The 26,854-nt window shown below is 40.9% G+C and overlaps 1 protein-coding gene across 1 annotated transcript in view; it reads left to right on the forward strand.

The window, feature by feature from the left end:
- The first annotated feature begins 598 nt into the window (after positions 1-598).
- The window catches only part of ctnnbl1 (catenin, beta like 1), a 44,206-nt gene continuing 17,950 nt past the window's right edge, over positions 599-26,854 (forward strand). The window contains exons 1-13 of the mRNA XM_086214097.1: positions 599-753; positions 1,133-1,378; positions 3,361-3,467; positions 4,348-4,487; positions 5,062-5,159; positions 7,478-7,571; positions 10,947-11,038; positions 11,842-11,914; positions 12,637-12,695; positions 12,973-13,121; positions 16,478-16,659; positions 25,135-25,232; positions 26,677-26,757. Coding sequence (XP_086070223.1) covers positions 724-753; positions 1,133-1,378; positions 3,361-3,467; positions 4,348-4,487; positions 5,062-5,159; positions 7,478-7,571; positions 10,947-11,038; positions 11,842-11,914; positions 12,637-12,695; positions 12,973-13,121; positions 16,478-16,659; positions 25,135-25,232; positions 26,677-26,757 — 1,449 coding nt within the window. The 5' untranslated portion in view covers positions 599-723. The remainder of the gene's footprint in view (positions 754-1,132; positions 1,379-3,360; positions 3,468-4,347; positions 4,488-5,061; positions 5,160-7,477; positions 7,572-10,946; positions 11,039-11,841; positions 11,915-12,636; positions 12,696-12,972; positions 13,122-16,477; positions 16,660-25,134; positions 25,233-26,676; positions 26,758-26,854) is intronic.

Raw genomic sequence — 26,854 nt, forward strand, 5'->3', positions numbered from 1 at the left:
AAACCTTTCCCCGTGTCTGTGTCTTCAGCAGGCTTGACAACTGTAATATTGTCTGTTTGGGTCAGTCTAACAGTTGCCATCTGATTCACAACACCACTGCTCCTGTCTGATCTAATTTTCAGGTTTTTAAATGAACTCCACTGCTATCAAAGCATCCAATAAGATCATCTGACACAGGTATGCTTTCTGTTACCAAAGGACAAATTACATATGAAGATGGAACATGTTGTTTTTGTGGTCCACTATGCTTGAGACATCATATAAAAAAATTGAGGTCTGCTCTAACTTATAAAAATAATTCTTTATGACACTGTTTTTTGGTGATATTATTCACTGTATAATTACTTATTCATATCCACGGTTTAACTTTAAATGTTTCTTTATTTTTCATTGTTTAATATCCTATTTTAAAATGTAACTGAATTGCATTGTGTTTTTTTCAACTACATATTTCCTTTTAATCTTAATTAAAAAAAAATCTTGTGTAAAACACTTAGGATTCTCTCGTAGTTGAAAGCAGCGATAAACTCGCTTTTTTTTTGTCTCGTGAAACTTTACGACAGTACCCCGCAACGACAATGACCAAACCGTCTTACGGCATACATGTGTGTTCGGCAAAGCTTGTTGTTAGCATAGCCGTATAACCATCAGTTGAAGTGCTCGCGCTTATTTGTCACAAAAATAATTGAAACATTCTCACCTTGACGTGTTTAACTTGGGAAAATGGATGTGGGAGAGCTCCTAAGTTATCAGGTATGCATTTTATTCGGCTCATTTGTGTTTAGGGAACTCTAGTAGCTAAGTTGTCCATTCAATTGTAGGTATAGCACTGCTAGCACTTACGTTAGCATATAAGGTTTAAAGTCGTAGTGTAAAATGCTGTTGCTTTTCACTTGTGTGGGTCAGCCACCATTGAAATGCCGTCTGATACATATCTGTATAACTGTATTTGTCCGTGTGTAGATAATGTGAAGTAGCTAACGTGGTAACATTAGCTCAACAGTTGAAGCAATGAAGGGGTGATGGTAGTTAGCAACAGTAGATCCAAGAGCTTCTAACATCTCTCTTTTCACGTCTTGTAGATGATGAAGTTTATTTACATGACGTTATGTATCGAAATCTCTTTACGCAGCCTGATAGAGGAGCGACCCGCGGCAGAGAGGAGGATGGGGGAGCAGCAGGAGGAGAGGAGGAATTCAGAGTCACCAAGCAGCTGAAGGTGCAAGGAGTCAGGGAGATGACCAGACACAGAGATGTAGCAGCAGCAGGAGGAGGAGGAATGGAAGCAGGGGTTGAGATGAGGGACGGTGATGAGGTGACTGGTGATAAGAAGAAAATCCTGGAGAAACTGATGGACCAGGATGAAGACGAACCAGAGGTGGGATAAATTCCAACGTTAGGCTGTTCACTGCAATGAGCATGAATATTAGCAGTAAGATAATACACATAAATAAATAAGTGTACACATTTACATGCACACTTTTTTAAAAAAAAATTCACCCCTGTCACATATGCACGAGTGTATGTTGGTGCTGTTGGAATCATTTTATTGTTAGAAACAGAATGACAGCTTTCGGGATTTAGTTTCAGAATTTTTGAGACTGATAATCAGACTTGTAGTATTAAATCAAAGACACCTTTGCACCTAATGACTTAATAAGTGGACGAGTCAGTCTCTCAACTTTGCTAACTTTGCAAGCTCTGAGAATCATGCTGAAGCCGTGTTCTAAATCCCAAAGGTCATTCTAACTTGTCCAAATGTGTCATCTTTCACCGTTACACTCCATCATAACTAATGGCAAACCATAACCTGTGGTTCACTGCCGTTGCCATTACAAGCCCCTGCTAGCAGTCTTCAGGGGAAATGGTTCAGCATGTTCATTGAAAACCACAGTTATAACTTCAAAAATATTTTTTTGCCTCTTAATTTACTTGCGCACCAGCTGCTACTCATCTCAGACATTTGTAGCAATGGATTAGTAGCAGGCGCAATTAATGCAGTAAACCGAAGCATGATTGACAGGATAGTGTCACAGGAGAGTAAACAAATCAGCACCATTTACTTTCTAGCTGTCCATCTCACTAATGAATCAGGTGGGCTTTAAATTTAACCCAGCATTGCTCACATCTGGAAATGCTGGGGAACCTTTGCCCTTCAAAATGGCTGCTCTTCCCTCCATCCATCCATCCATTTTCTAACATTTATCTTGTTAAGGGTTGCGGGGGGGCTGGAGCCTATCCCAGCAGCCTTCGGGCGAGAGGCGGTGTTCATCCTGGATGGGTCGCCAGTCCATCGCAGGGCCAACACATACAGACAGACAACCATTCACAGTAACACCTACAGTCAATTTAGAGTATCAATCAGCCTCGTCCGCTCTTGATGTCTTTGGACTGTGGGAGGAAGCTGGAGTACCAGAGAACACCCACGCAGGCACAGGGAGAACTTGGAGACTCACACAGAAAGATCCTGTGCTGGAGCCAGGACTTGAACCAGAACCTTCTTGCTGTGAGGCAACAGTGCTAACCACTGCACCGTTGTGCATCCTATACCTTTCTTTCAAACATTCCCTAGTTATTCCCAAGTTGTGTTTGTCCTTTTGAGCACCCATGTGTTTGTGCCAGCTGGTGCCCAACTTTCCTTTTCGTTCTCCTGAAGAAGGAAAAAAAGGAAACCCCATTTGATGGATGAACACGCCCGTGACGACACTCAAAGTAGAACAAAGGCCTCTTCAGGTCACAGTGTAACTAAAAGATCCTCCCTTCTGATAGGTTTAAACAGCCGGATTCTCAGAGTTCTGCTGTTTACTGTTTGTTTCAGCTGCTCTGCGTGATCTTCATCCATACAGGATCATTTTTGGTCAGGGAGGAAATAAATCTATTTTGATGTGGACAAAAACTGCACACAATGTGCTCTGTTGCTTCATGTTGCTTCTGATACAGAGAGGTTATTTTCCCTCCAGTGAAGAGAAAAGAAAACACTTCATTCATTGATGAGACTTGTGAGGACATTTAGTATACGTGTCGTCAAAGATTCAGAACAAGGTTTCAACCGCGATCTGAGAGGTTTTCTATGCAGATTGGATAGGACACTGGTGTTTTCGACACACACGATAAGCTTCCTCTATGATCTACATTTTTAAGTTTCATTTATTTTTTACTAAGTCTGTAGAATACAGTTTGCATGCTGAGATGTCTGACATTTTTTTCTGTTGCATATATTGCAATTTGAACATTGAACTGAGCCGCATTGCGATATTTCAGTAAAATTTCGATGATTTCGCAGCTCTGATAGATGTATTGTTGTTGTTGGTGAGCATCATGACGGGAGATTCGGTATGTGAATATGTGCTTATCCAACAGGCGGAGCCAGTGGACGAGAGCTCAGTGAAGAAAATGATCCTGACCTTTGAGAAAAGATCGTACAAAAACCAGGAACTCCGGATTAAATTTCCTGACAACCCTGAGAAGTAAGCCCACTTAAGACACCCAGCGTTATTGTTCTCTTGTCTTAGTTCATGAGTACTTCTTTTTTCATCTTTTTTCTGAGAAAATCTTGTAATAAATAAAGAGACACTTGTTTGAAATCTGCTGTTAACTGCAACATAACAGTAAAACTACAGTATTCACAATTCCTTAGGATTCAGCCTATTTCTACAAAACCATTCCCAATCCGCATTTGCCTGATTGGATGGTGCTCTTTCATTCACATTCATTTGGGGGTGATGTTTAGCTCAGGGGGTTGTGCAGCTGTCTGGTAATCAAAAAGTTCCCTGTTAAAATCTTAGCTCCTCCAGGCTTTGTGTCGCCAGGTTATTACAGAGATGAGCTTTTCCCTCAGGGATCACCATAAAATCCTCTTTTTAACATTCGCCGCTTCCCTCTGAGCATTTGTGTGTGCGTGTGTGTGTGTGTGTGTGTGTGACTTGCCAGTTTCCTCGATTATTACTGTCCGTTATTTTTAGTTGATTTTAATGTGTATTCATTTTCATAAATAATCCTTGTGTCGATGTCAATTTGTGAGTCAAATTTCAGTTAGTTTGCTAATTCCAGCTACCCAGGCATTGTGCTGTGTGAATTCGAGACACATGACTTGATAGAGCAGCTTTAATTAGAAATAGTGTGGGAGTCAGCCAAGCTTGTAATCCTTTGAACCATCTCCAAAATATAGACTGCGAATCACTTATTTAATCATGAGTGTCAAACTCTTTAAGTTATAATAAATTTCTCTTGCACCTCAGTTTATGACAGAATATCTCTTGAAACTATTGCCTGAATCTCTGTCAGTACCAGCTATGCATCTGTTGGTGCTGATCCATTCTAACCAGAATATTTTGTTCCTTCTGCCAGGTTCATGGAGTCAGAACTTGATCTGAATGATATTATCCAGGAAATGCATGTGATTGCAACAATGCCAGACCTCTACCACCTCCTGGTCGAGCTGAATTCTGTTCACTCGCTGCTGGGCCTCCTCAGCCATGAAAACACTGATATCCTTTCACTAAAAGACTGATCTACTTTGACTGTTCACTCTGATCCAATCATCCCGTGTTTAAAAGTTGGCGTCTGATCTGAGGTTACAAATGATGCAAATGATTTAACAACAACAAATCCCTGGAAAGTTCACAATCAACAAGGAACTGATCTTATGAATGGCTAATAAACACTGCAGTTTATTTACTACTATTTGTCAACCTGATATATGAATGCACCATGTCCGTGCTGTGTGCCCCAAAAATGCAATTCCTTCCTATTAGAGTATCATATATAAAATAAAAACTATTATTTATTCCGAGTCGCTTGAATGAAAGGGGTGGAAAAAGAATCTTGAGTAAATAAAATATTAATAATCAGATAAAATAGCAGCAATAGCAAATGAACCAGAAAAACTTCCCCCCAAAAAAATCTTGATAATCAACAGAGACAGGGAGATTCAGTATTACTCATCTGTGCTTCAACCGTACGAACAGAACATGCAAAGGTGACTTTAAGAAGACCTCATCGTGTCCATCCGCCTTCCAACAGCTCAGTGACATTAAAGTTCTTGTCCTTATGCTGAACCACATGTTGCCATAGCCGTGGTGGATCTCCTGCAGGAGCTGACAGATATCGACACACTCCACGAGAGCGAAGAGGGTGCTGAGGTGCTCATCGACGCTCTGGTGAGTTCACTGTTCGCATCGGTTTTTGTTTATCGTTTGGATTTTTCGAATTTGCTTCGTTCATGGCAAAATGTTGGTTAATTATTTAGATCTTATTCACAGTACAGAACTCCCAACTAGCTGAAGCTCTGACGACCTTTGGAGTTAGTTCAAACCGTGTTCACTACCTTCAAGTCAGATCTTGTCATCCCCGGTGTTGGTTTAATTCTGTGTTAGCAGGTTAACTCAAAGTTATCACTGGATTTTGAGGAAATTTGGTAGGATGATAGAATTCAGGGTGAGGAACAATTGATTAGATTTTGGACTTGATCCAGATCTTGATCTGATGAAATCATATCACCTTGGCTGCCTCTGTCTAAGGGCTACAAATGAAAATTACCTTTTGGTTATATCCGGTATTGTGCACCATCCTCGTTAGATAAACAATAACATAAATGAGTACAAATGTCTATACGTTCTCTTTTAACCTTTTTGAAGTTGCAGCAGAATTTATTTCAATTTAAGTGAAAAGAGAGAAACAAAACTACTTCCGAATGTCATAACAGCCAATTATAGCATCTCCTTTTACACTCGTTTGCCTTTGTTAGCCTCCAGTGGTATCTGTTAATGGTAGTTTTTCACTCCTCTCTCTCTTCATCTTTATTTAGCCATCACTCACCACCCTTGTTGTTGTGCAGCTCTCATGCTGTCTATGAACCACAGAGGAAAGTCTGACGCTCCATAATGTGTCCTAACATTTAAACTGACACACACAAAGGTCAAACAACAATAATGTGCCAGGCTAAATAATGAAGGAGGGAGGAATTGTGCGCCATCACTATGACATGCCTTCAAAACATCTGTTAGCTTAAATCTGCCAGATTTGATGCCAGGCTACATCCCGGTGGCATTTGTCAGGGACATTGTTTTTCATCACTGTGGATTACCATATTTCTCCTATGTCTTAAGTGTCTACTCTCCACTTCCAAGCATCCACAATTACAGGCTGCCTTGATTCACGAGTTTAGTGAATGAAGAATGCAAACACAGTGACGTATTTGAAAGGAGAATACTGTGGCTTTTTTTTTTTTTTTTGTCTGTCCCTGGGAGTTGTTGTTGTTGGCTTCTTTAAAAGGAGGGTAGGGCAAAGCAGGCAGTTCCAGAGCTGAGAAAATGTCAGCACTTTAGACGACCACACATAAACTGGATCCAACAGCACAGAAAGATGATGCAGTTTAGGGTCAGAAGCATTGCACTCTTCTTTTTTGGCATGGCAGATAAAACATTGCTACAAGACCATGTACATGTCACTGGATTGTTTGATTATCTGTTGCTGTAATGTAATAACAGCGTACATAACTTGATGTGTGGTGTTGCTGAAATGTAGGAAGTGACATTGTATGTGGAAGAAATTGAATTACTGTGTTAATATCACACTTTATGGGACAGTTTTTTGTGCATTTTATTGGCTTGCTGTCTTGCTAGTATGACACAGTACACACAAGTTGGATGAATGTCAAAGACAGGACATAAAAACTGCCATGTATCTGTGTGAATTGTCTTGTGATGAGATATTGGACAAGACAGTTGCTCAGGTGGCTTTGCAACACTCCAAGGAAATAGGGATTATATAAATGCAGTCCATTTACCATGCAATGAAGCGACAGAAACCACATTCTTCTTTACAGAAACTTCCAAGGGAAGTGGTTTCAGGGCAGCGAGGGTTGCTTGAATCCATTTGTCTCTTCTCTTTTGCTGTAAAGTCTCCAAATCCTCCGTCCTTGTTGCCAGAAGGCCAGGTGGTTTCCTTGATAAGATGAATCAAAATGATCCACGACGGTCTCTGGTGGCTCATAAATCTTTTGTTGACTGACTGTCGTCTTTCATCTGTAATAGTACTTTTATCCAGGCAGTCGGCACCCCGCAAGCTCCCTTTGATTATGAGTCTCCAATCTTGACTTGACTGATAACACTTGCACATGCTCAGAGAAGCTCAGACTGAAACCAGGTTGCTTCTGCCAAGACGGAGGCTTAAAAGTTAGCATTTGTGTTCTCATCCCTGCTTTTCTTTTTTGTGAAATGAGTTTGTCTGTTTCCTTGTGAAACATGACTTCGTTTGGAAAATAATAACGATGTTGTAATTGTTTTTAGTGTAAAATACATTAAACTCGTGCTCTCATCACATAAAAACCAAAGGTACAATACTAGGATGCATGTGTGTGTGTGTGTGTGTGTTTATATATAAACACACAGTAAGCAGCTTGTCAAAATGATACGACTTAATGGTGATGTGTGAACCATGTTATGACAACAGCTGACATCTACTTCTCTCTCTGTAGCTCGAAGGCCAAGTGGTTGCCTTGCTGGTGCAGAACATGGAGCGGTTGGATGAACAAGTGAAAGAGGAAGCCGATGGTATCTATAATACACTCGGTAAGGAGATCTACAAGACCTGATTATCAAAGCTCATGTCAGGTTTCAGGCTAAAGGAAAATCTACCATCCGCAAAATCAAAAATTCCAATCTCCAAGAGGTGTTGTTTCTATTATTACAGACATGGCGTTAAAAATAATTTAAAAAAAAAGTCCTGGTCACGAGAGTTGAAACAAAACTTCAAACCAAGTAAAAGGCTGTTCTGTGTGTCTGGTCGAATACTTGGCCAGTTTATCTCTGTGTGTCCACTATGTAATGTCTTGTGTGGTCAACTGTAGTGTTGGAGTGGTCCCAATCATAGCGCTGTTGTTGTTTTAAGTGTATGATTGTAACTCTGTTGTTGTAGAAATGATAAAGACTCTGATCATCAGTCTTATCTTTAACACTGGCCTGATTGACTGCATCGCTTTAAAATGAGATTCTTCATCAACTATTTCAGTGAGTTTTGGGCCAACAATGTGAATGACATCCATGTTCATTGTTCTTGACTAAGAAGATAGTGGGATGTTATCCTATGTTTGGAGATTTTGCAACATCGCACAAGCCATGACCTCTTAAACCACAGGCCCCGCACTAGACAGTGGGAACTGCTATTCCTTCCATTTTTATAGACAGGATCATATTCAAAACATGTGGGACGCACGTCTGCCAGAAATCTGGGTCATTGAGGGTGTGATGCTTCTATACTGCACATCATAAACACTGGCTGGGATAAAAATAGCAGAATGTACTTGGAGCAAGCACGGATGATCATGCCTTTCTTGTCTGATGCAGGAGCGTGATAAGTTCTTCGAGAGGAAGATGAGTTGGCACTTATGACGTGCAGCATGGGGCAACACAGAGAGTACTTGTGTTCATGCCAGTAAGGAGAGTGGAGAGACTATAGTTACACAGTATACTTGTACTTTTTGTTGACAAAACCGCTGCCCTCGAATATTACCTGTGGAAAAACTGGAATATAATGGATTTCAGCCATCTAAATACCACAAATAATCCGATCACGTGTTTGCAGCAGTTTTTGGCATGTCCTTGTACAAGAAGTCTGTCGATGTTTCTTTGATAAATTTTTCACGTGGTTTTTACAGAATTTTGATTATTAGTTGCTGAAAACAGAATCTAGAAAATAAAGTGAATCCTTCTTATATTGAGTGTGCAGAGTCTTTTTCATTAAGAATCCAGGGAGAAACAACTGTTAGTTTCCAACACCGTAGCAGATAATCTTCTCTAAATGGTCTCAGTTGGTCTGCACCTGCTGGTTTCATACTTGTCCAAATGACCCTCTTCAGTACTGAAACCAGAGTTCACTTCAGCTGGTCAAAACATGGCAAAGAATGAAGAAACTCCTGTAAATACAAAGGTCCAGAAGTGGGCACAGGTCATCAGATAGTTTCAGAAGTCACCGTCACTGTATTTAGCTTCACATGAACTTTTCTTTTTTTCTTTTTTCTTTTTTTGCTTCTCAGCTCTTTTCGTGTTGAATGAGTCTACGGAGATGATTCTTTTCTTTGCTGCCAGATTGAGGCTGAGTGTCAGGAGGGCTGTTTAGGTGTGTGTATTTGGCTCTGTATGCCAATGTGGGTTATATCGAGGGAGCAGTGCATCTTCTATTCAAGCTCGTGTCTCTGTTTGCGTGTGTGTGTGTTTGCACGCGCGTGTGTTTGCACGCGTGTATGCGTGCGTGCGTGTGTGTGTGTTTGCACGCGCGTGTGTGTGTTATCGAGGGAGCTCTCCAGGCTTCAATAAGCCTTTTGTCTGCCTTGGCTGCTCTCTGCTCTGAGCCTGCTGTCCTGCGGGATGCTGTCTGTCTGCTCTGTTTGAATCACTGATAAAGGCCCATCCTCTCCATCTCCTCTGCTTCTTTGGCTCAACATTTCTCTGTCATCAGCAGCCCGTCTCTCCAGATGTTGCTCTTTTGTGTTTAATTTTTTCTCCCCTTATTTCTTTTTATCCTCTCCAAGCTTTCTCCGCCATTTATGTTTGTTACACTCTGTTACACATTCACACACTCCTCCTGTCCCACATCACCTCAGCTTTCCATCCCTCATCTTTGTCTTCCCACCCTGTTCCCTCCCTTTTGCTTTCCCTCTCCCATTTATTTGCCTCCTTCCTCCATTTCATTTCCTCTCTGCTTTCCCCCTCTCTATCTCCCTCTCATGCCTTTTCTCATCACTATTCCACAATCAGTCTTTCTCTGTCCGCTTCTGCTGCAGTCTGATGAAGGCGTCATGTGGCAGACAGTTTTCTACTGATAATATTAGAGGAAGCAAGGGCAGACCCCTGATGAATCCTCTATAAAAAGATGACTGTCATTTTTCAGTTTCTCCTCCTCAAAGTGTGCGTGTGTGTGTGTGTGTATTATTTGGTATCAGTGCTAGTGGGCTTTAATATTGACTTGTATAAACATCAGTATACCCAAAGTGATTATGACGCACTTCTTTCGCCAAATAGAAATAATAGAAAAAGTTCTTGCAACTTCATTATTATAGCAGTCTGTCTGGATAGATGCACTGCAAAGCATAGCTGTTACTGATGTCTGAGTTGGGATGTTTGACCTTCATACATTCGCTGAACTGCAGTTTATGGTGTTTTTTTCAGGTCGTTGAGCCAGTGAGTTGCTGGCCACATTTCAGTCCTGTGCACCCTATGCATTTCTTCTTGCTTCGCATCACTTGCCGTAAATCCAAAATGCTTCCGTACAACGGATGATCCATTTTCCATTTCAAGAAGCAGCTCTTCAACTTCTGCTTCGACGTTTGTTTTTCTGTTTCTCCAGCAATCTCTGTGTTGCTGTATTATGTTCTCTCATTAACTCCTCTCACTGCCACAGTGGCAATGGCCAGAGAAATCCACCCGTGTTCAGTTGGTGGCAGTACTAATTCCCAACCTTGAGTGTGGTGAGATGCTTCGTATGGCAGCACTGCTACTTTGAACCATTTTTCCTGTCCACATTAAAGTCTGATAACCCCAATTGAGGTTATCAGCGCTGAGGCCTGTGTCATCTCCTTATCACACTTTGTGATTTGGAATTTTACATTTGATTTTTGCTGTAGAAGTTTGTGGCCTGTCGGCAGTGGAAGCACTGACTTTTCATCCGCAAAAAATGTTTTTCATTTGATGACTCACATCTGGCAACATCTGACAACTAAGCCACTTAGTAATATGAAGGTCAGTGTCAACACCAGTATCGATCGAGCAGTTTGGATTGATGCAGGGAGATCTACTTATTTGATCAATATCTAGAAACTTCAGGTGTCAGTGACAGCAGCACGTCTGGAGCATGACAGTGAAAAGGTTTCCTCAGTGACACTTCAGAATGTAGCAGAAGCTGATTTAAGGGGTGAATTGTGATTTGTTTTATTCCACGTGTTTCCCCAGCCATCATTGAGAATATGGCCGAATTCAGACCAGGCTTGTGCACAGAAGCAGCTCAGCAGGGACTCATGCAGTGGCTACTCAAGAGAATTAAGGTAAGAGCTTGATGACGAGCTATTAAGCAAAAGGACAAAATCTTCTTAGGCAAGTAAAAAAAGAAAACCCTTCAGGGCTGAGGAAGTTTCACTGACAATCACTTCAGCATGACTCGAAGTTGCTGCAAGTCATCAGAACATTTTAGAAGCAGATAGATTTTTCCCGGCAATGACTTAAATGTTGTTACTATGTTATTTTGCTGGATTCAGAGGTGTTTCCCTCAGACATAGAAAATGTTCAAGCAGAGCCACAATCGTACAATTTGATATTAAGATTAGGGCTGCACAGTTTCAAAAAATATCTAATTGTACTTTTATTGACAGATATTGCAATCTGGATATGATTTGCATTATCAGTGGGAATGTTAGATTTTTTTCCCTGATTATTTCCATTTTCATTCCAAAAACCCATTACAGTGATGATGGTGGGATTAATGCGTCGCTCTGTGTCCAGGATGTTTTCTTAAATCAGTTCTCGATTTAAAATGGCGTATCGACATCAGAATTATTCTTTGGCAAATATACCATATTGCCTTCTGATGATTTGAAAATTGTAGTGGGCCAAATTGCAATTGCCATAAACTTCATAGCCCCAATTAACAATTAATTATGGGTTTGGAGTCATGACACCCCTGATATAGACAGGACTGTCTCGTATACCTCAAAATCAGCCGTCCTAAGCTGTGAACAAAGCATTCATGATGTTTTTTATTAATTTCTCTTAAAAGAAAAGAAAAGAAAAAGAACACTATACAGGATTCCTTTGAAAAGGTAATTACAGTTGTGTCTGTTTTCTCTTTCAGGCAAAGATGCCTTTTGATGCCAACAAGCTGTACTGCAGTGAAATTCTGGCTATCTTGCTGCAAAACAATGACAGTATGTGTGCCTCTGTATTTATCCGTTTATATCACTCTTTCGGCTTTTCCCTTTTTTTATCCTTTACCTTCTTCCTTCCCACTCCACTTTGTTCTGTCTTATTATGTGCTTCTTTTTTTTCTTTAAAAAAAAAAATCTTTTCTAAACCTTGTAAACTCTCCAAAAGCCACAGGACTATCAGGTCCTTGGACAGATTCTCGTTAATTACGCAAGCCGTACTGATATTTGTACTTATTTACCTGCTGCCGGTGCATTCATCTGAAATAAAATACAAAATGATTGGTTATTTTTTTATTTTTATTATTTTTTTAAATGCTGGTATCAATTATATTTCTTGTTATAGAATTGGAATTACAATTTGTCAAATTTAGCAATTTGATATAAATTTCGTTGGATTCTGGGTGTCGATAAAGTCCCTAAGAATTAAATACACTCATTCTGATATTTAATACTACATTTTCCTCATTTTCATTGTCTTTTGAGATACCTTATAGATAAAATATTAATACTCAGCACAAGTCTCGTTAGCTTTTTCCATCTTTCTCGTCCTCCCTGTATCTCTTTCCTTCATTTATCTACTTAAACCTGTTATTCCTGAGGTTTTGCTCCCTTACTGTTATTTTTTTTCTCTGCTATCTCAATTTAATCTCTCTGTTGTCTTGTTCCTCCAATTTCATCTCTTAGTCTTCCGCCCACTTAGTAGCTCTTCCTGTCCTCCACAGATACCAGAGAACTGTTGGGAGAGATGGACGGCATTGATGTTTTACTGCAGCAACTATCTGTAAGATGTAGCTCCACCACTCCCACTCTTTCTCACACTTAATCCATTTAAGCCTTCGAGGCGCTTGCGTCTCCATCTCCAGACCCTGTGTTTTAATGTAAACTCTACTGTATGGTGCTATCTTCTCCTCTGTGATACATTTAAACCTGTTTTCGCACACACACACACACACACACACACACACACACACACACACACACACACACACACACACACACACACGCCTTTAATGCAGTTCTGAGCTTTCACAGCTCTGTCCTCATAACGTCCCTCTCAGGTGTTCAAACGTCACAACCCGTCCACAGCTGAGGAGCAAGAGATGATGGAGAACCTCTTTGATGGGCTGTGTTCCTGTCTCATGCTGCCAGCCAATCGGGACCGCTTCCTCAGAGGGGAGGGGCTTCAGCTCATGAATCTCATGCTCAGGTGAGAGTGCGTACCGAATATGGGGTTTATCCTGCTCATCTCACACATACGTCCCATTAAACCGCAAGCTTCGCTGATAAGCGGGCTAATCAGATACTCCATATACATTAGGGTGGCAGTGACAGCTTTTTGAAATATTTCCATTCCAGTACCTTTTGCTAAATCTTTGATAACGGCATAGATCTACTTTAGAGGTTGAAATCGATGGTCATGATATGAGACAAATACAACCTACAGTGCATTTCAGGCCAGTCAGGAACATCAGGGCCTAACAACTTTGTTCAGTATTCTAAAACCCCTGAGTGTGTTCAGTGATATGTAGTGTTGTCTTCTGCTTTTAATCCTGGCAGACCAGACACAGCCAAAGTATATAGCCGCCCTTGATTGGCTACGTGCAGCACTCCATTTAAAAGCTAAATCCAAAGTGCATCAATTTTTGAGCAAATTATTTTTCTATGATTATTTGAAATTAATCAGTTGCCTGGTTTTTCGCCCAGCACATACACATGCTGGCCCTCGCTTCTTAGAGATGCTACTCAAAGATGACAGGTTGCAGCACAGAACACCTCATCTTTGGTCTCTATCTACACGCGGTTGTTCCAGCACAGGGTAACAGCTCCGTGACCTTAAAGAGTCATAACCCATCACACTCATTTATGAGAACTTCACAACTTCTGAGCCTTTGCACTGATAATCACTTCATCAGGCGCGTAACTTTAAGACTGGATCAATATCTCATTATTGCAATGCAATGCAATGCAAAAAAAAATCTACCAGAGAAAGAAAAGGACAGAATAAAGAGAAGAGGAATGACTGTGTAGCTGAAGTCACACAGTTTGTTAGGACACAAAATTGTAATTTACTTCCATTCCACATAGTAGCAGCACACAGAGTAATGAACAGTTGCTTGTAGAGCCGTTGGAAAGCACAGGTGGATTTATGTTTAACAGGAAGTGATTTATAGTTTATTGTTAGATTTCACTTGCTGATACCAGCACTGCTGCTCTAGATGGATGTGTCAAACCTTTTCTGGATATTGTCAAGCATCAGTCATCTACACCATGTTAATCATGTGTAAATTCTCAAGAACTCAAGGTTATGTTCTTTACTTTTGCCAAGGAGGAAATGCTGCCTTTGTTTTAGTGGGGTTGTGAAACCAGGTTTCTTCAAACTTGGTGGGAGGGTAGGGTGGGTGGGCTTGGAAGCATATCCAAATAAATGGGTTGATCCTTGACTATTTTGTCTTTTTTTTTTTTTAACTTTATGAAGTAGGACAATTTTAATTGAGGTTCACCAATCTCTGGAGATTTCCAAATATATCCCCGTGAAAAAAAGCAGGCCGGTGTATCGCAGAAAATTGAAACAAAATGTGCATTTTTATCAATGATCTGGATTCAAACCCCTCTTTTTAGGAGGTAATTTATTACTTCTGCGAAGGATGTTTACAGTTTATAGCACCTAGATCCAGATTACAGTAAAAACTGTAAAAGTGTGTAAAAGAACTCAATTTGTCTACCAATACCATAGTAAATATTTGAAATTTCTTGGCGAGGGCCCATTTTTGAGTAATTCAGTCCTATTTATAATCTAAAATATTACGAAAAACAGACTTCTGCTGCCATTTTTGTACCCCCTAGTAACCCACAATCTATTTTGGTGTATGACCGCATTGTTTTTGACACCAGGATGTTGAGTGAAGTCAGCTGTCCCCCAACAGAATCGCCTGGTTTCCCATCCCCCAGCCACTCCAGCGGTCTATCTTATATAACATGTCTGTCTGGAGAACCAGACTCAGCTGCCTGAAATATGTGTCCCTCCTCTGAGATAAATGCTGTCATCTGTCATTGGTGGCAACGAAGGAAGTGACACTGACAGACAGCTACATTTCCTGAGAGGAGGCCTGGAGAGAGAGGAGGGGGCTTAAAGGGAGCAGTGAACAGTTGGTCCCTATTATCCTGCTGACGCCATGACAATAGAAACCAGATGAATGTCAACATCGCAGTTTATTGTTTAGAGAATGCAAATTTTCTGGTGTTGTGTGGGAGTTGATTATCCGACAATTTTTTTGAATTGTTGCCATTATTATTTTCAAACTCCTTTGTTGCTTTAGTTTGAATTTTAAATTTAATATGGCCATGTTCTGTAGCTGATGATTGATAAGGAATTTCACCTGGTATCCTTTGTTTGAACTATCTTGGGGCTCATCCTCGTAATTCGTCTGTAAGGTTAAGAGCAGATCTGACCCCCAGGCCTTGACCTGGGTCTGGGAGTGAACCTGTGGTGCCTTCCATGATTCTCTTCGTAAATTTGTTGTCAGAAAACTTACTGATAGTAACACTGACACTTACAGTGCCAGTGTTGTCTAGATGTGTAGCTGTGTTTAGATTGAAGGTCACATCTGTGCAGGATGATCCAATTCAGTATTACTGGGTAGTGCCTGACATTACTAGCATGACTGTTTACGAGGGGTGGAACTGAGATGTTCTGGAGGAGCTGACTGAACCTCATCTCACAGCGAACCTTGCACATCTGTAGTGGATATCCAGTAAAGTGTCCAGCGTAAGTCGTCTCCGAGTCCTCAGGCTGTTTCTTGTGTCTGACGAATTCTTTCATCACATAAAGTTCCTCTGCAGTGATGACGATAGCGTTCCCGGTATTTTTTTGATTGCAGTGTAGTCACAACTGTTGATTTTGTTTAAGATCAATTGTTTAGTTTGAAGACAGTAACAGTGAGCTGGCAAAAGGTTGTGGGAATTGAACAACGCTTAATGATTGCTCATTTTACACCGCGCAGCTCTTAAGTCTCGCTGTTTGTTTAAGAATATACGGAAATAGAAAGGGTTGAAACTGTGTCCTACGACTGTCAAAGGAGGTAGAAGGATAGTGAATCATCATCCATGTAAAAGCCAAGCTGTTGTGTGACAAGTCTCATGTAACTGTGGAATGCTTGATTGCAATCAGAAATCACACTCGTTGACATTATGCAGGTAAAGCATCATAATTGGTCACTTTAGCAGCGCTTACATACTTTTTTAAACATTTACATAGCCAGAAAAGTTATATCCTGATTACGTAATTACTCTGGATAAACCTGGGATTTTTCAACTTGAATAATGAACGTGGTTCCCCATTTTGTTTGATTTTTCACCCCTTGCTTTAATTTTACTGGTCTCATGTGCCTTTTTTTCCTCCAGTGGTTTTTGTGCTTGCTTTTTGCATCCTGGAAAAGGTGGAAATGACTATATCAGTCCATACATCCATTGATCTGACTAAAAAAGTGCATGTTCTATTTCTCTATTGAAACACAGTTTGTATCTCTGAACTTAATGTTGTTTCTTCCCTCCGCTCTGTCTTAGAGAGAAGAAAATGTCTCGAACCAGTGCACTAAAGGTCCTTGATCACGGGATGATTGGACCCGAGGGATCCGATAACTGCCATAAGTTTGTGGACATCCTGGGCTTGCGAACCATCTTTCCCCTTTTCATGAAAACTCCTAAGAAGATGAAAAAAACAGGTGCATCAGAGAAAGAGCATGAAGGTCAGTCACTAATTAAAACAAGGCAACGCTCAGCAGACACAGTTTCTGTACAAATGCTGCAAATGGCTGCAAATATGTCAGCCTGCTGTGACCTGCTACAGTGGGTTAAGCCATTGGGCCAGCCTGTGAAAGCTGTGGTGACATGCATAATTACAGTAGTTTCAGCTCAGTACCATCAGGAGCAAATGAAATGTTGCAGCTAACAGATAAAAGAAGCAAACAAATGGAAACTAGTTCATTTGGGTACAAGGACACCATTTGTCTGACTGCCACACAGCTAACATTTAGCTGGATTCCTCATAGCTGAGATCAAAAGATTCCCCTGATGCAATTAAGAAATTATGCAGAAAGAAGGTTTATTTCCATAATTCCCATATGGACTCAAAAACCTGGATGGTGAACGAGTTAAAGCAATGGAAATGGCTTAAAAATGAGAGAAGACATCCTGGACAATTAGTGGTGTGGCTACGTTCCAGACGAAAACGCTTGCACGGATGGATAATAGCTGGGGGGGATTTTCTGTCTTAGATAGAGGAAGTAAGGTGATGACAAGGAAAGAGGGAGACAGACAGATGTGGCAAACCCTCTCCAATATCAGGGTTCATGGCTGGCGGTGCCCCTGTAGCTGACAATATTTTAAATTGGCTGCTTTTGTGTTTGTTGTGAAATCCATCTGTGATCTGCAACATTTGCTGTTCAGTTTCCTCCCTGTTTCGTACTCATGCAACAATTCTTTGACAGTCAGTGTTGGACAACATTAATAGATGTTAAGAGTAACTGATGCTTTGATGTCTTTGGACTGTGGGAGGAAGCCGTAGTGCCCGGAAAGAACCCACACAGGCACAGGGGGAACACAGAAAGACCCCGTGCTTGAGCCGGGGCTCGAACCCCGGAACCTTCTTGCTGTGAGGCAACAGTGCTAACCACTGCACCACTGGGCCGACCCGTTTTTGGAAAATTATGTTAGAAAATAAAAAAAACAATGTTGAAAAGTATAACTGTAACTTTCACCTGACTTTTCAAACATTGTTTTGAGAGACATCTGACCATTTACCATTTGCCTTTCAGCTCTGATTTAGACAAGAAAACTGTGCGTCATATTTTTGATACTGAAAAGAAAGAAAAAAAATCCACCATAAGAAATGACCTTTAGAAAATACTCGACTATATATAACAATGTATTGCCCAGCCCTACCTGTCCACTGGATAGACTTCATAGAAAAAAGCAGAAGCCTGTTATATAGCTTACTAATCATTTCTTTTTGCTAGCATGCTGTCCACAGTCTATCTGACATTTGCAGCAAAAGTTCAATATTTTCACTGTACTTGATGAAAATACTGTAATGAAAACAAGTGGAAGGAGGTGCCTCACAAACACACTGTAGAGATCTCCATAGGAAATGAATGAACGTCCAGTGTGTGAGGCAGACCTACGGACTGCAGTGAGAATCGAAGTGTGAAAGTGAAGAAATTTACATTAGTAATGTGCTGCCCTGTCTTCCTGTGTGATATATTGTTTTGTCATAAAGGGGACCATTCTGTTTATTGTTCAAATGAGAGCTAGAGTCTAGTCCAGTCTACAGAGTTTAGGGGGATGTAAGATTTATTGCAGTGCCGGGGGGGGGGGGGGGGGGTGGCGGCGATGAACGCTGGCTCTATTAACCAACAGTGGTGACTGTTATGATCAGGACTTTGATAATGACAAAGTTCCTCAATGTTAATTGGTGAAAAAAGCTATAGATTGCTACCTTTACCAGCTAAAATAAAGACGCTAATTAAGATGGTGCTTTCAGCCTCCTCCTACACTGTACATCTAGTTTTCTGTCGTGTGTAGTCACAGTTGCTTCGTGCAGACACATTGAATCCTAATCTTCTCATGTATCACGGTTGCTGTCTCTTTGGCCTGTCAGTTTACACTATCAATCCAATCTTGATTGATTTTCCTTCCTGTGCTCTCAAACCTCTCTTGTCTCTTAGTGAGAGAGAGGAAGTACAAACAAGGGGCAGAGAGAAAGCTAGGATGTCCCTGGAATACAGGGTGAGGGAATAGAATAGAGTGGAGACTGAAAAAAAGGTATTACCTTCCATCTCTCAGCTCTTGGTTTGGTGGCATATGTCCAAAATGCAGAGCCCACCTGTCTTCCCGGTTGTACTAATTAAGTTTGAAATGTGCGATGGGGCGTCCCAGTCTTGCAGAAGAGAACAAATTGTCCTCCATTGTGTCCCATCTCACCCAGAGACTGGATGAATTAACCTTTAACCTTCACAGGTAGCAGGAGGAAGAGTAGAGACGATAACCCCCTAACAATTAAACCTTTCCCACCTGTATTCTGAAGCCTCTGGCAATGCGCACATTTTAAAGACGAGCTTTATAAATTTATGTTGAAATCCTCTCACTCCCTGTGAAGTTCAGCGAGAGGGGGCCCAATTTATGTGTGTGTGTGTGTGTGTGTGTGTGTGTGTGTGTGTGTGTTTCGCAACTGAAGATGTATCCAGATAACCTATGATATTTTTTTTCTGAGAGGTGAAAATCAGTAGTACTCTGGTTCACTGAATCAATGAGTGTTGGCTTAAATGCAAACATGAACATATTGAGTCGTAGGAATAAGCATTAATGTTGACTAATCTACAATCTCTACATCTCTTATGTGACCATTGCAGCACATGCACGTCTCTAAGCTACAGTGCAGCAATTTAAAATAGAAATGAACATTCTTTTCATTCAAGCCCTTGCCAGCGTTCTCACAACGCTCATTAAGCTCATTGCCCCCAGATAAATCTCTCTACATTTCACAGTGAATGGAGTTTAATCTGTGGGAACATTCTCTTTGTCAAATCTTTTTTTTTTTTTAATGTAGAAAATAATACTTTCACAGTGTCAGTCATTGATGTGCAATTATCATTTTTATATATATACAAAAAGAAAAACATTCTAATCACCATTTTACAGCTGCAACAGTAAGGAGGGCAGAGTCATGACATAAGCATGCATTGATGGTTGTTTCTAATAACTGTCACTGCCAGACAAGCGTTGACTTAGGGTTTTAAGGGGACATTTGTTTTGTCATCTAGACCAGTTGAAGACAATTTGTTTGGGATCGAATAACATCCACATTCGCGTATGCTACCTTGAGCTGTGATTCCGTTGGAGCGGGCAACTGCGATGGAACATCTGCTGCTATTAATTTGCATTGATCTCTACTGTGCCACCGCTGCAGTGGCGGTCCCACTTGATAGCCTGACACATCAATCAACTGAGATGTTGGTCTATGTTCAACCATACAACGGTTACATTAACAACTTAATCTCACAGTGCAAGTACCATTCAGAAGAGATCTCCCCAAGGTTGTGTTGTTTTTCATCAAGCTGGGGTTTGTGTACTGTATAGGATTTCCCATTGTGATCCCATTGATTAGTTTTTACTGGTGTAGCCCTAATGAGATGACATGCTGTGACATAAGGCATATTTAGTGAGCTCTCACTCTCTGTAAGTGTACTAATTGGAAATGCTGTGAATCAAGTGGTTCTCCAGAATAACACAAATAGCACTGTAGATGAATTAATCAACCGCTTCAGTCAAAAAGTAATTAGGAGGTAGGGACCTCTCTGTCCATCTATCCTCAGTGCTCCCTCACGTTCACGATTCCCTCCTCTATCAGAAGCTTTGGTGCGGTAGATTGATCCCTGTGAAATCCTGTCTGAAATTGACACAGCCCAAATGATGGGGGGGGGGAGGGGTGCTTGGCCAAATTAGCATACAGAATGGCTTGATTAATAGAGACTTTCTAATGGGGTTGGGGGAAAAATGAAACAAAAGGAAGAAAAAAAATCCAATTGCACTCCTCTTTTCATGAATATGCTTGCCTCAAAACCACCATTCACCTTGTTTTTGTTTATTTGTGCATGCACTCGGTCATTACCAGCCAAATGAGATGGTATGATTGAAATTGGTGGCAGCCGGCTGTTATATTTAGTGGGCTAATGATGTGAGCGAGTGCGAGAGGGAACAGAAGTAAACAAACTAATTTACATGGCAAGACACGATAGTCGTAGCGCCGTCTCCAGCCTCCACCTTGGCAAAGTGATTCCCTGTGTGCTCTCTTACACGTTGCAGTGGCACAAATGGCCTCCTCCTGACCCTTATTTTCCAATGAACCCACTAAAATATGCAACAAGTGGGGCATACTGGCAGACGCATTTGAAAAAATGCCCAATTTTCTGTCTGTAGGTGATAAGAAAGGTCGTATGATAGACATAGCTCACTTTTATTAGATCATTAAACTAATGGCGCTTCTACCAACTGCAGTCCCCTTTTTTATCGTTTCATTAGTTTATCACCAGTATTGCTCCTCTGATGTTAATCAGTAGAGATTTATTAAGGCGTGACTACAAAGCAGAATATGTGAGACCAGATTAGTGCCGGGCCTGTAATAGAAACATGGTTATCTGGATTTTAATGATGAATCTTGCATCACATGTCTCATACCAAAGCATGAGAATTAAATGGAGTTCTCATTTGATCATCTGCCTTGCTAGCACCCAGCCCCTCGAGCAGCAGATTGGAATCAGTAACATTTTACATGATACAAGTTTGATTGCTATCTGTAATTTTTTTCGGCGTCATGCCGCGTAATCCTATTATTCTTGTATTTCAGAGGGAGAGATTTAGTGAAGATCCCTGTGTAAACACGCATCTAATTAACATCATCTTCACGTTTGGTCTTCCATCTGATGAGGATTGATCATATTCCATTTGTAAACTGCTACTTCAGAGAAATTTGCTGCAGTATTTATGGATTGATATGAAAGGTTTAAATTTGTAACACTAATATGTCTATCGAGGAAAAAAATGCTCACTGGCCACTCCATTCACCTGTGCATTGCAATGAAATCTGACATTTCTGCATTGTGAAGTGGCTTATATTTCATTTTTTGTTCTTTGAGTCAGAGAAGTTAGTGTAGTTTGTTTATCACGGAGGTTGGAGACGGTGGTGACAATGCCCTGGAGTGTAGTTTTCACTTCCCAATCACTATCGTCTGTGTCATTTTTGTGATCTATTATAGATGTCTTTATGTTCAATAAATAAGGATTATTTAGAAATGGGGGTCAAATATGGATGCATAGTAATATTAGCACCACATTGGTATCAGCAGATATTGCTGATATTTATGGAGATATCGGAATCAGGCCAGTGGCAGATATTCATACCAGCCAACCAGTTGAAAGTTGGAATTGAGTCATTCTGTTGCATCTTTGGGCAACGTGATGCCTGCCACTGCCTCCACGCTCACAAACATGGTTTCAGTTCCAAAACAATAGGAAACATCACCAGATGTTCACAGGGCGAGAGTGTTGACGAAGTTCAGGTTTTATAAAACTAATAGGAGGAGTTGCTGCAAAATATGGTCATTTTTGATTGTATTTGGTTGAAATTCACCATCAGTGTCCATTTATATCCAACGCTTCTGTTGTGAAAGCATGCCTGACCAATGATGATTTGACCTTGAGGAAGTCTGGTGTCTTTTTTTTAAATTTTAAACGAATTATTATTTTTATCATGAATTTGTTTCCTAGTGATCATGTTTGTCCCTTGTTTTTACATTCAGTGTAAAGCAACTCATGTAAATGAAGTATTGATTGGACACCCTCCCCAAGACGGATGAGGAAGCTGTTTTACTTGGCCTTGCCCTCCACTTTGTACCTAAGATGTACAAGTCTCAACAGAGTCGTCACTGTATGGTTAGAAACTTTCCTGCGATCAATGGCCTTACTGGCTGGGTGTGGAGGTGGCAACATCAATTACTGCTTAGAATAAATTGATAAAGTAGCATCCTTTAGGAAAAAGTAGGTCCCCTTGTCATTTCTTACAAGTTTGTCCACATGCAAATATCAGGGCGCTTAACGTCCGTCTAAATCCAGGTTCCAAGGGATGTGATGGCGTTATACTTGTTCTAGCTTCTTTGCGCTGGCTCCTGATTTTTTTAATACTTGATTTGCTGCTCACCTTTAGGGCTCCTCGTGGCCTTGCTACTGACTGCGTTTTAGACCTTAACCTCGTATCAACTGCCAAGCAGCTTGAGCAACCTCAGATTGAGAAACTAATGGAGACAGAGTCTGGGTCAGTCAAAGCCTACAAAGCAAACGGCCTGCCTGTGGATATAAGGTTGTCTGTCTTTCCCAAAAACACGTTTAACAGAAAGAAAACAGAGCGGAGTAGGAATGAGTCCTTAATCCTGCATTTAAGTGAGCATTGTGGAACATCTGGTTCTCCTCGCCTCAAAGCCAGCAAGCTTTTTCATCAGGTTTTTAGTTAAATTCCTGAAATAAGGGCAGTCACTCTAGCTCTAAAAACAAACAAAAACATGTCAATGCAGCTTAAAATGGTGGTTGCTAACATGTAGCTAGACCAGCAAGACTACAAATATCACGTTGAAAGTGGGAGAAGGGGAAGGCTAATTGTGGGGACGTTCGTTCATTCGTATCATAATGGTAGCTTAGTATGTCTGATGATCACAGTTGTGTCCGTGTGAGTCATAAGAGTCTCATCTCTTTTGTCTTAATGTTTTGTTTATTGTTGTAAGGAAATTTCTGTTTTCACAAGTGCTGTGCAAAATTGAGTTGTGTTATTTGATTAGTAACAGCACCATGAATGAATGAATGCTTGATTTACTTTGACAAACAGTATGAAAAGGAATGAAATACCTATATGAGAAATCGCTAGCGCTTCCCAATGATCAAATATTGCAAGTTCTGTTTGGTTTCAGGGCTGAGAAATAAAAGCAAAAATACATTTCCAGATCCCCCCTCCCCCCCGTGTTAAGGTGTTTTACACAATAAAAACACCTCGATCCAACTGGATAGTCTGATGGAATACCTTACTATATTATAATCCATTCATTTATTAATAATTCAATGCTTAAATTACATATTCAGTGAGTAATTCAATAAAAATAACAGTAAATAACAAAAACCTACAGTTTCAGATCAGCAGGTCTTAATTTCTGCCAGTTTGTATTTATTTTGTTGCTGTTCACATGCCCTTGCAAATATAATGTACATGCTCCATGCATTATGTCCGATGAGATGTCGGCAGCTGTTGCAGCCTTCAGTTTTCTCTGCCTTCAAGTGTTAAAGGTAAGCAAGCTGCAGGTCATAAGGAGTGCACAAAGGGAGCTGACAGAAAACACGACCCCTTTTAAAAAGCAGAAATGGGATTGATTCCTGTACTCTTGTTGCTTAGCAACTGCAAAGCCTCGTTGAGAGAGAATATTGACCTCTTGTTGATAAAGTCCAATTACATTTTTTTCCCTCCACTCTGGAAATCCAGAGATTTTACAGTGTCATGTTCGATTCCGCCCTTGTGTTCAGCGCTGTGTTCATTCAGCATAATAGAGAAATAACATTCTGTGATTGCCACCTATCGGTGCAGCCTGTGATTAAGAAGGTGTTGGAGTGGGATTGCACATCTGCAATGCTCATGCAGCATAATTTGGGTCAGCGAGGGCATTCAATGGGACTAACCAGCTTTTGTTGCTAATTTAGTCAATTAGCATGTTTTTAAGCCCTCCCCTTCCTAAATGGCCCCAGAGCTTCAGCAAATTTCACCACTGAGAACTGTAATTCAGCCGCAGCCCAAATTGTTACGCATGTTCCAGCATGCCGTTAAAAATGAAAATTGATTCCTAAATTTCATTAATTTTCTCCTCTCGTCCTGGTATGCGCAATCTCTGTAAGAGTGTCCCTGCTTAGCCGGCTGTACACTGTAATTGCAAATTATAAGGTGCTAATGGCTTTTTTTTTTTTTTTTTTTAAGAGGGATGAGGGTGTGACGGATTTTTCTAGTGATCACTTTTGAGTTTGTAGTTTGTTTTAACCCAAGCGCGTGGGAAAGCTTAAAATGTTTGAACTGCAGGCACTTGTTTTGTGTGGTATGCATATTTCTTCGTCATGCATGACAGGATATGTTGTTTGATGAAATGTTTTCAGTACAGGATATGTTTTGGTAGAGAGTTGGTGGAGAGAGGAAGTTTCTTGTATTCCATCCCATCCATTCTATACCACTTACGTGTCAAGGGTCATTGGAGCCTATCCCAGCAGCCTTTGGGCGAGAGGCGGGGTTCACCCTGGACAGGTCACCAGTCCATCACAGGGCCAACACATCGAGACAGACAACCATTCACACTCACAGTCACACCTACGGTCAATTTAGAGTCCCCAATCAACCTAACTTGCACATCTTTGGACTGTGGGAGGAAGCTGGAGTACCAGAGAGAACCCACAGAGGCACAGGGAGAACATGCAGACTCCACACAGAAAGATCCCGTGCTCAAACCTGGGCTTGAACCCGGAACCTTCTTGCTGTCAGGCGACAGTGCTAACCACCGCACCACCGTGCCGACATGTTTCTTATATTGTTCTATAATAATGTAACATAATAAACTAATCTTTGTCTTTCCTACTCTTGCTCCCCCTAGAGCACGTCTGCTCCATCATCGCCTCCATGCTAAGAAATCTGAAGTCCCAACAGAGAAGCAGACTCCTCAACAAGTTCACGGAGAATGACTGTGAGAAGGTCGGTACTCTTCTCCCCTCTTCTCTCTCTCTCTCTTTCTCTCTCTCTCTCTCTCTCTCTCTCTCTCTCTCTCTCTCTCTCTCTCTCTCTCATTCTCTCATTTTTTTGTTTTTTTGGTGTTCTTTGTTGTACTTACAGGCAAGTCTCCCCTTTTGGCAGCTGTCTGCTGGACTAACGACATCAGGCTGGGAGCACTTTTCCCCACCAGTTCTACTTTTGCTTTAAGTGTGCAAGGTTTCACGACTGTAATACCCTTTTCCACGGCACATACGTGTGAACATACTGTTGTTGTTTTATTTGACAAAACCACGTCTGAACTATTTTATCTTTTTTTGCTCCAGTCTATTCTTCAAACTCAACACCAACCCAGCCATGTCAAAACACTGCTTGATCACGCACAGGCTGAATTTTTGGCAGAAAGGGAACAAAAATTATTTCGTTTACATGAAGCCTAGTCAGAACCGGAGCCAATTAATACCCACATCTACTGCAAGGTCATTTGAACCGGGGTTGAATACTGATGAAACTGTTCCCTATTGCAGACAAAAGCCAGAGCTTAACAGATGTTTAAAGGTTTTTAGCCAGTGGAAAGAAGCTGTATTTAACCGTCATCTTGCTGTCCGGCATGTGTTCATATTGAACAACTTGTCATTCAGTTTGAGAGTGACAGTAGGCTCTGATAATGTTATGTTTGATATTTGATTAGCAAGCACTGGGCTCATTAGAAGTCTTTCTGCAGCTGCTAATTCACGCTGCCGCAAAAGTTGAAACCCTCGCCTTTAATGTGAAGAGTTTTGCTTGTTGTTTTTCCTTTTATTTCATGTGCTTATCAACAAAGGCAATCACTTTATATAAGAAGCCTTCAACAGTTGTGTTACTTCAGATGGAACAAATATAATATTTGGATGAAACTGATCATCGATCAAAGTCACATATCTGACCTTTTTATCTGTTTACCAGGCAGATTGATGGCACTTTATGACTCTGAACAACTTGCGAATGTGACACTTAAGCAACTTTCCCCCCCTCATGCATAATGGTCTCATATCTAGTGTTCCTCAAGGCCATTTTAATAACACAAATGACTTGATGTGCATACTGCCTGCTATTAACATCACTTCTCTTTCACCATGAAGCGGCTCTTTTTCATCAACTACCACATGTAAGGTTTGTTTTCAGTTTGTGCTTAACTTTGAAGCCCTGATCACGTGTTAATAATTTAGAATATTAAAAATTACATATTGCCTTTGTATTTTTCAACCAAGCTTTAATATTCTTCCTCAAACATACTTGCTCATATCGGTTATGACATTTTTTTGGTCTTGTATGTCACCACATTTCCTTCGAGGCTCCTTTTTTGTGCTCGCTCGTATTCTTCATTCTGCTTCTGTACGCCGCATCTCTCACTTTCTCTCTCCCCGCTGTCGCTGCTTTCTCTCCTCAGGTTGATCGGCTGATGGAGTTGCATTTTAAGTACCTGGAGGCTGTTCAACAGGCTGACAAGAGGATCGAAGGAGAGAAACATGTAAGCATCTCTCCTTTCCCCTCCAAGCCCCCTCCTGCCTCTCGATCTGCACCCTGCTGTCTCTTTATACTTCCGCATCTTATCTAGCAGCTTGTTG

The sequence above is a fragment of the Aulostomus chinensis genome, chromosome 9 (assembly GCF_037954235.1).
Source record: "Aulostomus chinensis isolate RoL2024-O1b breed Wild chromosome 9, RoL_Achi_v1.0, whole genome shotgun sequence".
NCBI lineage: Eukaryota > Metazoa > Chordata > Actinopteri > Syngnathiformes > Aulostomidae > Aulostomus > Aulostomus chinensis.